Genomic DNA, 12,880 nt, shown 5'->3' with positions numbered 1-12,880 from the left:
TGAATCTCGCAAATTCGGGAGTGCATTGGCTCACCGCAGCAAGGGTCATTCAACAATCCTCTATCGTCATTCATATTTCGCATTGCAATATTTTATTGCACTGTGCAATTCGTGTCCGCAGTGTGATAAATGAAAATACTTTCAAATATTACCTTAAAACGCTTTTCTTTGTGTAGAACCTGGGACGCCTACAATATTAGATATTGCGCCCATTACACATTCACCCCCACCCCACCACCTGTGCACTCATCCCTGTATGGCTGTTGACACTTATATGGATGCTTGTTTGTTTGTTGGTAGGTTACATGGAAGCCTATATCTTTGTCTGGATTTCTGAAAATTGATTTGTAGGTCTGCTGGGTATGTTCTATTTTTAACCATATGTTCTGCTTCTCTGTGTGAATACACTACAGGAAATCTAAATCTGTTAGCTTTGTTGATGATTGTTTAGTAGCCACTTGAATACCTGTTAGAGACTCCTATCAAATATGCAGCTTTCCTAAGAGATGAGCAGCAGGAGCTGATGTTTAAAACTGTTCAATTCATCCAGTTGTTGCCTGTTTATCTTTTGATGATACTGAAGATGGGTATAGGTTTGTAAGTATTCAAAATTGTTTTCCTGGCTGTGAGGGGGGAGGAAAAGTATGGGTCATCTACGTTTCAAGCAAATCTCATACCTGGATTAAGTAAATCTCTTGGAATCGGCTATGTATGTTTAGTTAGAGGGATGGCACACTGACCCTTGTAAAACCAGAGTCATTGTAGAGTAGGAAGTGATCAAGGCTCAATTGACAGTCCATTTCTGTCTCACCCATATAAATGATGAAATGTGCCCGGTCACATGTTTTCTACGTTGAAAAATCTATGCTTCAGGGATGTCAAATGCATTAAAATGAAACCAGACAGATGGGTTTTCACCATATTTTCCCCCATACAGAACCTTTTCTCCCATAAAGATGTGTGACCATATGTTTGAGGAAGTACTATTTGTAGACTCCACTTTCACCAAGTACCATCTTGGCACAAAGAACTGACTTCAGTGGCAATCCATTCTTGGGTCTAAAAATGGACTGCCAGTACAGATGTCAGAGAAAACGTTACAAGAACTTGGTGCTAAAAGAGCTTAGCACTGCCAGAAGTAGAGCGAAAAAGAAAGTCACTGGATCAAATATGGCGATTGATTGCATTTTAGAGCAATAGAGACGTGATTATTATCTGCAACGTCGTTGGAACGGTGCTAGTGCAAAGAGAAAGATTGTGAATGGGAATTGGAACAGAGTTCAAGATTTGTGTAAAATGACGGATTTCTTATAAAACATGAGTCCAAAGTGGTCAAAGATTCAAGGTTGGGAGCTGGGCTAAGAACTTGAGACCTGTATTCACAGATGAATACCAGATTCTTTAATATTCTGCTTTTGGACCTTTGTCAAGGAATTCATAAAGTTTAGAACATACATTTAAAGCTCAAGGTAGGTTTGTCAAAAGCGCTGCTTAGGTGGACCTCTCACATATCATTCCTTTTGCATTTTTGGAGCAGAAGTGGCCAGTATGAGCATGCTTTTGTATGCACATGCATTTTACAAAAGCAAACTAACTACATTTTAGATTTAACGATCTTCGATATATATCCTCTCCCAGCCAAGTTGGAAAAACTGAGAAGTTGGAGTCCCATTCAGAAAATAAGATGAGGGTCCAAGCTAGAGAAAGTTAAGGCATTCACATGAGCCTCGACCGGTTTAAAGTAGCAAATCTATGCAGAGCATATGATTTGTCATGTAAGCAGAACAAAAAGTAAAAATACAGACTACTTTGTAGCCAGTTACATAAATGAGCCTAAATAGAAATTGTAAAAGCCTGAAAATATCTATGCTGTATCTTTAGCAGGCTTTGGGACCAGATCCTTAACTCGGAGGAAGAATTCACCACCAGCAAAGGTTGCATTGCCATTATATCTGGAGAAATGATATCGCAGACCACAGCCATTGTAAACCAACTTAAAACCACCATAAATGCCACTTTGAGAAGGTTCAAATAAAAAGGTCTTCTTACTGTTCGTGTGGTTCTCGCAGTGTACGGTAAATGCAGTGAGACACTAAGCTGCACCTATTTTTGGCGGAATTCACACAACCCCTCTGTTCACCGAAAATAGGGCCCATTATCACCTCCATTATTTCCCAACTTTCTCATGCTTCTGAAATTTAAAAACTGTTCAGTAATTCATAACTTATGGCGAGACTGCTACTTCGTTCCAAAACACAATTACCAGACATTCTCCGAATTTGGTACCATCAATTTAATGGATAAGTGTGGTAAGCGCGAAGCGGACGCCAGCTCTGTTGAAACGCTGCTGACACCTATTGCTATTTTAACTTTTCATGGTACTGCCTCACTTCTAATCTTGCTCATTTGCACTGTTTAACTGATTTCTGAACATTTTTAACTTGTTTAACCTTCAAAACCACTCCTTTTCTTGGTGTACATTTGAGAAAGGAGATTTCCAGCAGAAGACGGTGGTTCTGCTTTTCACGAGGGTACTATTTGCCATATAATACAGAATAAAGCAATCTAAAATGCACACATGGCTGGTCATCTTTTACATCTAAACACGAAGTCCAACACATTTGTTCATAGATAACTGCTAACAACCTTTGCCAATTGCTGACCTGCTGTTAATCTTCGTTTGTCCAGTGCCTGGGGTTGCGTGATACACCCGTGGACGCCTCGCTGCTTGTCTCCCGCCGCCCTGCGCTCTCCTAACATCAGAGCGGGGCCGCCGAGCGCGGACCACACTACAACCCCCAGAAGCCCCAGCGCCCTGCCGCGTCACCTGCAAGCGCCAGGAGGCGCTCAAAAGCAGCATCCTCACGGTCAAGTGGGGGAAACCTTTGCCAATTGCTGACCTGCTGTTACTCTTCGTTTGTCCAGTGCCTGGGGTTGCGTGAAACACCCGTGGACGCCTCGCTGCTTGTCTCCCGCCGCCCTGCTCTCTCCTAACATCAGAGCGGGGCCGCCGAGCGGAGACTAGCGCGGACCACACTACAACCCCCAGAAGCCCCAGCGCCCTGCCGCGTCACCTGCAAGCGCCAGGAGGCGCTCAAAAGCAGCATACTCACGGTCAAGTGGGGGAAACCTTTGCCAATTGCTGACCTGCTGTTACTCTTCGTTTGTCCAGTGCCTGGGGTTGCGTGAAACACCCGTGGACGCCTCGCTGCTTGTCTCCCGCCGCCCTGCGCTCTCCTAACATCAGAGCGGGGCCGCCGAGCGGAGACGAGCGCGGACCACACTACAACCCCCAGAAGCCCCAGCGCCCTGCCGCGTCACCTGCAAGCGCCAGGAGGCGCTCAAAAGCAACATCCTCACCGTCTCGCGGGACGCCGGGCGAAGCCCGGGCCAAGGGCGGGCCCGTTTCAGCCCGTTTCAGCCCCTTTCAGCCCGTTTCAGCCCGTTTTTCAGCCCGTTTCAGCCCGTTCCAGACTGAACCAGGCTGGGCTGGGCCACCCCCCTTGCTACGTTCGTTCCTGCTATTGTTCCAAAGGTACTAACTTTGCCCATTAACTTTGGAATTTGAACATTTCATCGAGAGTCTTTTAACTGTTGTAACTATGACTAGGGGTTTAAGAAGTAAAACAGCCCTCAAAGCTGCCTCTATTACAGGACCTATTGATTTATTCATTACTAAAACAACCGAGGCCATTAATCAAAATATAGCCGTATTGGAACGTAGGGTGTCCCAGGATCTTGCGATTGCTCGGAGATCTTCATTGGGCCCCATAGCAGCAGCCTTAACCCCACTGCCATCAGCTACCCCTATCCCAATTCTAATACAGTCTGGCACTACAGCACAAGTTCATTCCATCCCTAGTGCCGTAGATTTATCAGCCACCAATCTGTCACTGGAACTGGAATCGACTGGGAACCTTGAGACAACCCCAGACCTTGACCATATCTTGTCCGAAGACCCGGTACAGGATCCAGCACAAGTTAATAAGCTTAGGGGGGTCAGAGAAGGTGCTGTCCCAAAACAGATAGAAGCACACAAAAAGGGAAGCACCAGCACAGACCACCATATTACTAACAAAAAGAATAGGCCTACTGTACCATTATCCAACAATGCCCTGTCCAGTAGAAACTCTGCTACTCCTGATTTATCCAACCTGCAATGTCCCACTCTGGACAATGCCCAAGAGGGAGGTTCCAGTCTGTCTGACAGTGATACTTTACAACTTCTTGCCAGTTTCAGGGACTTACTAAAAATCCATCTCGAACCCTTGGAGAAGAGTATCATGGCAATCGAAAAGCAACTTGCCATACTCCTCACCAAAATACCCAATCAGAATAGGGTGGGACCTATTAATACCGGAGGGGTACCGGTAGCAATTAATTCTGGGTTCACACCGGTAAACCCACCTAGACCGCCTGTTACATCCAAAGTACAGGCAAAAACTAAAGAGCCTTTAGTCACTTCACTACCTGTTCCAAACAACTGGGTTATTCCCAAATCCAATGACAAATTCACACCTCAACCTACACCTCAGTCACACTTATTTAGTCAACTAAACATCAGCCAACCCTCTCCTGCAGTTTTACCCACAGCTGCTAATGCAACCGCGGCTAAGGGGCCTCTGCAGCCACCCCAAGATAAACCACCGGTGACCCATAAATTAAATCATATAGTTGCTAAGAGGGGCCCAAAGTCTAAACGCCCAGTTCATCTGCCACCAGAGGTCTCCCCATTTACGGTTATCCTAACAGGAGTCCCGGAACTTCCAGCAGGTACCGATGAACCTTCCTGGTCCCTCCTGAATAAAATTCTCCAATGGCTTAGTATCAACAGGCCACTACGGCCCACTAATACCTGTAGAATATCTTCTGTTCGTAGGGTATCATGGGTGGGGGTAAGTCCAAAGAGCATTCAGGGGGACTGCGTCATTGTTACCTGCGAAGACGCATCCTCGGTGAATCATATCTGCTCGTGGCCAGAGTTGGAGAAAAAGGGGGGAATTGATACCCAGCGGCTCTCCTTTTTCTATCCACCTGTATTTAACTTTCATCCCCCAATATTACCCCCAAACTGGGTTATTCCTCAAGAACAAGCATGGAATTGTGGAGGTCCCTGGATGACACAAAAGAGCAGGAATAGGGACTGGGTACCCCGTACCTGGTACCCCAATAAAGGCCAACTTATGGGGAATGGATGGCAAGGTATCCACACCAGCAACAGATTTGACTGTCTGGAGATGGTCGACTGACTTAGTGCTCCATCATCTTCCAACCGGCCAGCCATTAAGCAGTTAGGGTCCCCCCATGTCAGCAGGCCATCCAGCCACGACAGAGTTGCAGTTGCCCTTATTTTGGACTGTGCTCCCTTCGCTGGACGGATGGACCTACGGCATGATTTGTTAAATGAAGGTAGCCCCACAGAACTCTTTCCATTCAATATTATTCTAAGTAACAACCAAACCACCCAGGAGCTTGCGGGTGGGCACTTATGTAAAGGGGTCTCACGTATTAGTTCCGAAGTGAGTGCGTCTTCTGACGACTCTAGTTCTGGCCTGGCTGTGAGTACCCTGGAAGTTAGTCGGATTATACCCTGTGTTCCCCAGCCGGTGATGGCTGCCCATGATACCATCAAGTTTGCCGGTCTTACCCTTATTTCCTGGAACATTGCCGGTATTGCAGGGAAATTAGACTCCCCCTTCTGGTCCAGGTTTATTGGGGAAGGTTTTGATATAATCCTCCTCCAGGAAACCTGGTGCCGGGAACAAATTAATATCGAAGGTTACTCATCTCATTGTCTTAATGCCTCCAAATCCAGTTCAGGTAGGGCTAAGGGGGGTCTTTTGATGCTTTTGTCTAATAAGATGTGTAACTATGTTGTCAGAAGTAGTTCGACTGTGGGAACCCACAGTCAGGTAGGTTGGATGCAGCAAGGGAACTGACCTGGTCATTGTAAACTTTTACAATAATATCTTTGACGCCTCCAGAGGGAATATCTTATTCCCCCTTGAAAAGGAAATCGAAAGGGTTATGGGCATTTCAAACAGAAAGGTAGATGTCATATGGGCAGGGGATTTTAACCTGCAGCCATGCCACCTGTCTAAAGGGAATTCTTGTGGCCATGGAACAGTAATGTCTAACCAATGGGGGGGAGTGGGTGAAAGGGAGGACTTCCTCCACTTCCCACACTGTCATTATGGTTCTATACTTAACAAAATGTTAACTAAACTAGACCTACACCTGTTAAACTGCAACAAAAACATCCAGAAAGTTACATGTCCCACCTTTACAGGAAGGGATGCCGGGACATTTATAGATCATATATTGTTGTCCAGTACAGGAGACTTTTCCAACCTGTATATTAAAGAGGAAAGTCTCAGTGACCATAATAGCATCCACATCACCCTCCTGGGTCACGGTACATCATCCGTGACAGGAGAAATGTGCTCCACTGACCTAGTACCTACCAGACCAAATGGTCTGAGGATCAGATGGTCTGGAATCAACTCCATGGCCAAACAGAGGGAGGTTATAACTAGCTGTAAATTACAAATCAGCTATTGTTTAGAAAATGTAATTAACCCTGATTCCCTATTGTCACATTTCATCACCATTAATACTATTATCGAAGGTATTTTTACCAAGGCTTCATCATCCAATAGAGTTACGAAGCAGTGATGGTTTGACAAACCTTGTATACTTGGCCTTCAGGAACTGAAGAAGGCATTAGGTATCAAACCACGAGACAGGAACGGAATAAAACAACTTAGGGCCAACTACAAAATGGCAATCTACAACAGGAAAAAGACCCTACAAAGTGAAGCATGGGATAAGTTAAATGAAGCTGCAGAGACCAAAAACTGCAAACTATATTGGGAAACAATTAACAGCCCTTTCCTCAATAAAGATGGCATCCCGGAATTAACTTCCTATGTTGCATGTAACGACTGGATTATCCATTTTACTAACATCTTTAACCTAGAAGGGGTACCCATAGTTGTGACTATTACTGAGGCTTCACCTTGGACTCCCCTCCCCTTGGGAGTAACCTTGGAGGAAGGTTATGAAGGGCTTTCTAACAGTAAAGGGGGGAAAGCCCCAGGCCCGGATGGGGTTCCCATCGACTTATTTAAAGCTGAACCGAACTTGTGGGCTCCCATTTTGATGAGGATTTTTAATTGTGCGGCAGAAGGCAATTTCCCTCCTTCTTGGGGTCAATCGGTTATAATTCCCCTATTCAAGAAAGGTTGCAAATCTGAGGCCTCCAATTATCGGCCGATCTCTTTACTGGATGCCTCAGTAAAGGTTATGAGCAGGATCCTGCTCAAAAGGTTAGAAACCTGGGCCACTGATTCAAATATTTTAACTAAAGTGCAATATGGTTTCCGGAAAGGTATGGGCACTTTGGAGCAATGTGTAAATCTGGACCTTATCATTAATAAACATACTGTAGCCAAAAAGGGCAATCTTTTTTTATGTTTTGCTGATTTGAGCAGCGCGTTTGATTTAGTTAATCACGCTATTCTTTGGGAGGTTTTGCTAGAGCTAGGGGCACTGAAGGAAATTGTTCACTTTTTAGCCAGGCTCTACGAAAAACTCTCTTGTAAGGTCCGTTACGGCACCCTAGGTGAATGTACCCCTTTCTTTAAAGTCTCAAGGGGAATTCGCCAAGGATGCGTTTTGGCCCCTCTTTTATTTTCTCTTTTTATTAATTGTGTTGACCGTACCCTGGTTGATATTCCAGCGGACGCCCCTTTGATTGGAGGTAAACCCGTCCCACTTTTACTATATGCGGACGACGCTGTTCTTTTATCCCGTACCCAGATTGGCTTACAGCGCCTAATTGATAGTTTTATAATGTTTATCAAAAATAGGAGGCTCTGTGTGAACAAATCCAAGACCTACGTTATGTCATGCGGGCAGGCTGTAAACAAACCGAAGCATAGCTTTTTCTTGGATAGTGATAAAATGACACACGTTAAATCTTTCTGTTATTTGGGAATAACCTATACCAACAATGGGTCATGGAATTCGGAGTTCGATAATATCAGTTTGAAAATGTTGCGGACCACTAGCAGTATATTTCGATTTGCTTCTAAACTAGGTTCGAGAAGCATTCCAGATATGATCAATATATACAACATCCGCTGTGTTTCTTCTGCACTGTATGGGGCGGGTGTGTGGGGTCATTGTGAAGGTCCTTCGCTCCAAATTGATGAAAACAAGTTTATAAAGAGATTGTTATGTGTCCCTTCTTCTGCCTCTGTACAACTAATCCATGATGAGGTAGGGATCGAGTTTATATCTGACTTAGCAGCCGTTCGGCCACTCTTATTGTGGCGTTCTATTTGGGCTAAGCCAGAGACTCGATTCACCCAAGAGATTATCCTTGATTGTATAGGTCTGGACTATTCGTCACGTATACAGTGGCTAAGATACATCCAATTTTGGTATAAACTGTTATTTGATATTGATGTCTTTCTTGATCCAGAATCGGCAGTCGCTATTCCTAAAAAAGTAATCAAGCGAACGTTTTTAAATTTTAAAAAGGCTGAGCGAGACAAAGTGCAGGGTAGGTTAGCCACTGTGAAGTTCTATAAAGAACTGAATCTAATCCCGGGGCTTCAATCCTACCTTGTGAACGTGACTCGTCCCTCCCACCAATTTGTACTAACCCGAGTCAGACTGGGCATTGTACATCACCTTGTGGCTTTTCCAAACCAGAAAGTCAGATCCGAGACTCCTTGCCCGTGTGACAATACCTCGCGACAGAGCTGTTGCCATTTTTTACTTTTTTGCAAATTTTACCACTTTTTAAGGGTAAAATACCTTAAGCCTATTTTTATAAAATATAATACCCGAACTTCAAAGACTGCTTTGATATTACTATCTGCTTTGGAGAATGTGGATATTTGCTTTTTTGTGGCTACTTTTATTTTGAAATGTACAGCTGCCAGGAAAAGTATAGTGTTGCAATAATCTTATACATACCGGTCTGTACATTAATGATCTGTAGATGTTGTATATAAAACTTTTTTTAACTTCGTATTATGCCCGTTTTATGTCCTTCGAGATGTACAGTTGCCAGGAAATGTATAGTGCTGCTATTTTTATTTTACATTCCTGTCTGTACTTAAGTGTTTTTGTAATTGCCGAATTATCATTCATATATTATGCTCACAGTATGTATTGTATGGTCCTTCTTCATACATCTGACTTATCCTCCCGTGCCCATTAGAGCCGTTCGGATCCCTTTAACGTACAGCTGCCAGGAAACATCATTTGGTGTGACAATTATACTGTCTTCCTGTCTGTACATATATGATTCTGTTGTACAAATTCTATATTGCTTATATATTTTTTTTTTACTATCAATTGTTGCCCACTAATTGTTTTTATAAAGCTTCTTCTTTTTTTTTTTTTTTTTTTGCACTTTCCATGTGTACATTTTTGAGTAATTTTCTGTATATATAACGAATTGTATTTTAATGTTTTGCTTGCATGATTTGTATTTTCAAATCGAATAAAAGCTTATGAATTGAATTGAACTGCTAACAACATTAATTTATCCAGCATTCTCCAGTGAAAAATCCAGTAAACAAATTAATGATGAGATTCTGATTATAGGCATGAGCTGAATATAATGGCCTACATGGGTTTGGACAGCCATTTTGAAACCATCCATCATCACGCCTCCTATAGTCTCTCCCACAACATACCTTGTTCCCTTATCCTCTGCTTTGAAAAAGGACAGGATTGCTTTCCATTAATATAGATCCTGTGTATTAAATAGTTGCGTTTTAAGTCTTTTCTTGTGGGCAACATATCCTTTACAAAGCAGTAGGAATTGTCTTATTTCCTTACGTGTTACATTTGTGCTGAAAAGAGCCTCTCTCAATAGTTTGCAGCCTCTAAACCTATTGAAAAAAATCACACCAGACATGAAGTTACTCCTTTAATTTGCTTTGCAATATGCATGTTCCTTCTGCCCATTTGATTAGAATATGACATCTATAGCTGTCTACTCTTAGCAGTTCTATCTAGACTTGGCCAGTCTACCAGATGAATTGCAGTGCCCATGCCAAAAACAACTACTCTTATTTTTGCTGTTTTAAAAGTAGCAGTCAATGGCTAAAATAGTTATAAACCTGGTTCCCAATCCTTTAGTTGCCTTTTGGTGTTATATACTTATGATACAGCTTTAATATTGAACTGGGATTCAGAGTAAAATTATTTATTGTGGCTGGTTCTTGCATAACTGCTGGACTGCAATGTTTACCAGAGAGTCCTCTGCCTGTGCTGCCACAATCAGACTAATTCTCTACCACTTTCTGACCATAGACAGGACTGCGAGCATGACCCAAAGTGTAGGTCGGCCCATCGCATCATTGGCTTGGGCAAAATTCAAACTATCTGTACCATTTCTACTTCTCATTTGTTTTATTGAAATGCTGCCTGTGGCAATTGAAATGGTAACTCCCTCCCAGTAAGCGGTACAACATTTATTTCTCCCACCCTACTTGCGGTTAGTGTTCGGTTTGCAACCAAGCTAACTAACTCTAAATGGCTATATATATATATATATAATATATATATATATATATATATATATATATCTATATATATATATATCCTCAGTTAATTCCTTCTACCCAAGGTCCGACAACCTTTAATTCTGTAACTTAAATTACTTTGTGTATATGAAAGAGAAAGATGTGCTCATGTATTCATAGGATGTGCCCCAATATCTCCTTTATTGTCTGTTATTCTCACAGTTGTCCTTTGGTTATTGCTCTGCTGTTGCTCCATGCCTGACCTATGTTGTATAAAACTGACTCACAAAGTTTTCTTTTATCGCACCTGAGATGTACACATCCAAAGTCTATGGTTATGTGTGGTCTACAAAGAGAGATTGAGATTGCCGGAAACATATTGCTACAGTAATGTGACTAAATCCACTTTCTCAGCTTCCTGGTGTTGTGCATTCCTTCCTGTGAGGTTGGTTTAGGGTATCTTTATTGAGGAACATTCACTTGCTGCTACTTACTGGTTGTAACTATTGCTCCAAGTATGTGTCCTTCTTCAGGGCTTCACATCACATGCTCAAGAGTTTACACACAAATCCCACTGGGAATTCCTTTATGCAATATTTCCCTCTCTCAGCAGTTGACTTGGAGAACTGATATGCTATTCTATACAGTGTTTGCTTATTAACTGATGCTCATAATTCTGAAAATTGTCTATAAAGGTGTGTTTAAACAGTATTCTATGGAAGGGCCTCCAGAACAAAAGAAATAGTCTAGAATTTTGTAATGTTTGCTAGACTAAAGTTCATAAAAGAATTTTTTTAGGCGATGAGGTAAAAAATATTTCAACTTTTTTGTAACTGTATCTTTATCTTATTCTTATTCTACTAGAACAAGTTGAAGTCGTCACAGAAGGATAAAGTACGTCAGTTTATGGTTTTCACACAATCAAGCGAGAAAACTGCAGTATGTTGTTTGTCACAGAACGACTGGAAGTTGGATGTTGCCACAGACAATTTTTTTCAGAATCCAGAACTTTATGTACGTGACAGCAGTAAAGGAACACTGGACAGAAAAAAGTTAGAACAGCTATACCATCGATACAAAGGTGAGCACAGTGAATTTCTAAATTTGTTGCTTTATTTGTTGCTAATATCTTTGGTGGCCTCGATTAATGGAAGCAGGCACAATAACGTGACCCTTTAAAACATACTCAAAATTCATAAAATGCAACTTGGTAAGAGAAATAGGTTTGAGGGATTCTGGTTTGTAGTATTCATGAATAGAAAACAATTATAACTTTTGGAAGTACACCTGAGACTAGGAAATTAAGGCAAAGATTGGCAAAGCCAATAAGTCTTGTCTGTGCAAGAGCTTTTGGTGTTTTAGCCTTGTGGTGCACCAGAGTGGCTGCTGTTCAGCATAGTTAAAATGTAGTGGGGTAAAGGAGAGTGGCATGGAGTGTCATTAAACGGAGTGTTCTAGTTCGGCATAGAGAGTCGTGGAGTGGCATACAGTGGAGTGGAGTGTCATGGAGTGTTGTGGAGGGAGTAGTATTTCGTGAGTGGAAGGGTAAAGAGTTGAGTAGAGTATCATAGTGGAGTAGCATTGAGTGTTGCGGGGTGGTGTAGAACATAGTGGAGTGACGTAGAAGGTGTTTCATAGTGTGGTAGAGTAGAGTGGAGTAGATTGTCATTGAGTGGCACAGAGTGGAGATGTGGAAGAGTGGAATGGCAGAGTGGAGTAGGTTGTTGTAAAGTCGAGTGGCATATAGTGGAGTAGTCTGTCATTAGAATAGAGTGGAGTAAAGTGGCATAAAGGGAGTTGTGTAGAGCATCATAGAGTGTTGTGGAGTACTGTTTAATTGAGTGGAGCATCATAGAGTGTAGTGTCGTGGAGTGGCCTTGCGTACACTGGTGCAGAGTAGATTAGCATAGACTGAATTTTTTTCAGTAAAGTGGTGTAGAGCTCAAAGGCGCAGAGTGGAGTAGAATGGTTTAGAGCACAGTGCTGTATTGTGCAATGGCGTATAGTAGATTGTTTCAGAGTAGAGAGAAGTGATGTGGAGTGGTGCAGGTTAGAGTGCACAGGTGTAGAATGCAGTAGCGCGGAGTGCCGTGATGCTGATTAGATTAGAGTGGCATAAAGTGCAGTGATGTGTAGTGGAGTGATGTTGAGAGCATTGGCGTAGAGTTCAGTGGCATAGAGTAGATTTTCATATTGGACTGAAGTATTGTGGAGTGGTGCTTAGTACAGCACTGGCATTGATTGCAAAGTAGAGTGGTGTAGTGTGGAGTCGTGCAGAGTAGATTGTAATGACCTAGACAGCGCAGTGTGGAAGAGTGAAGTAGTGCATA

General features: G+C 42.6%; 1 protein-coding gene across 1 annotated transcript in view; it reads left to right on the top strand.

Moving 5' to 3' along the window:
* Nucleotides 1–12,880, top strand: part of DCUN1D1 (defective in cullin neddylation 1 domain containing 1) — a 150,302-nt gene that overhangs the window by 28,085 nt on the left and 109,337 nt on the right. The window contains exon 2 of the mRNA XM_078667031.1: nucleotides 11,415–11,631. Coding sequence (XP_078523157.1) covers nucleotides 11,415–11,631 — 217 coding nt within the window. The remainder of the gene's footprint in view (nucleotides 1–11,414; nucleotides 11,632–12,880) is intronic.

Source organism: Lissotriton helveticus, chromosome 11, assembly GCF_964261635.1.
Source record: "Lissotriton helveticus chromosome 11, aLisHel1.1, whole genome shotgun sequence".
Classification (NCBI taxonomy): Eukaryota; Metazoa; Chordata; class Amphibia; order Caudata; family Salamandridae; genus Lissotriton; species Lissotriton helveticus.
Note: the sequence above shows the minus strand (reverse complement) of the source record. Positions and strands in the feature narration are given on the sequence as shown.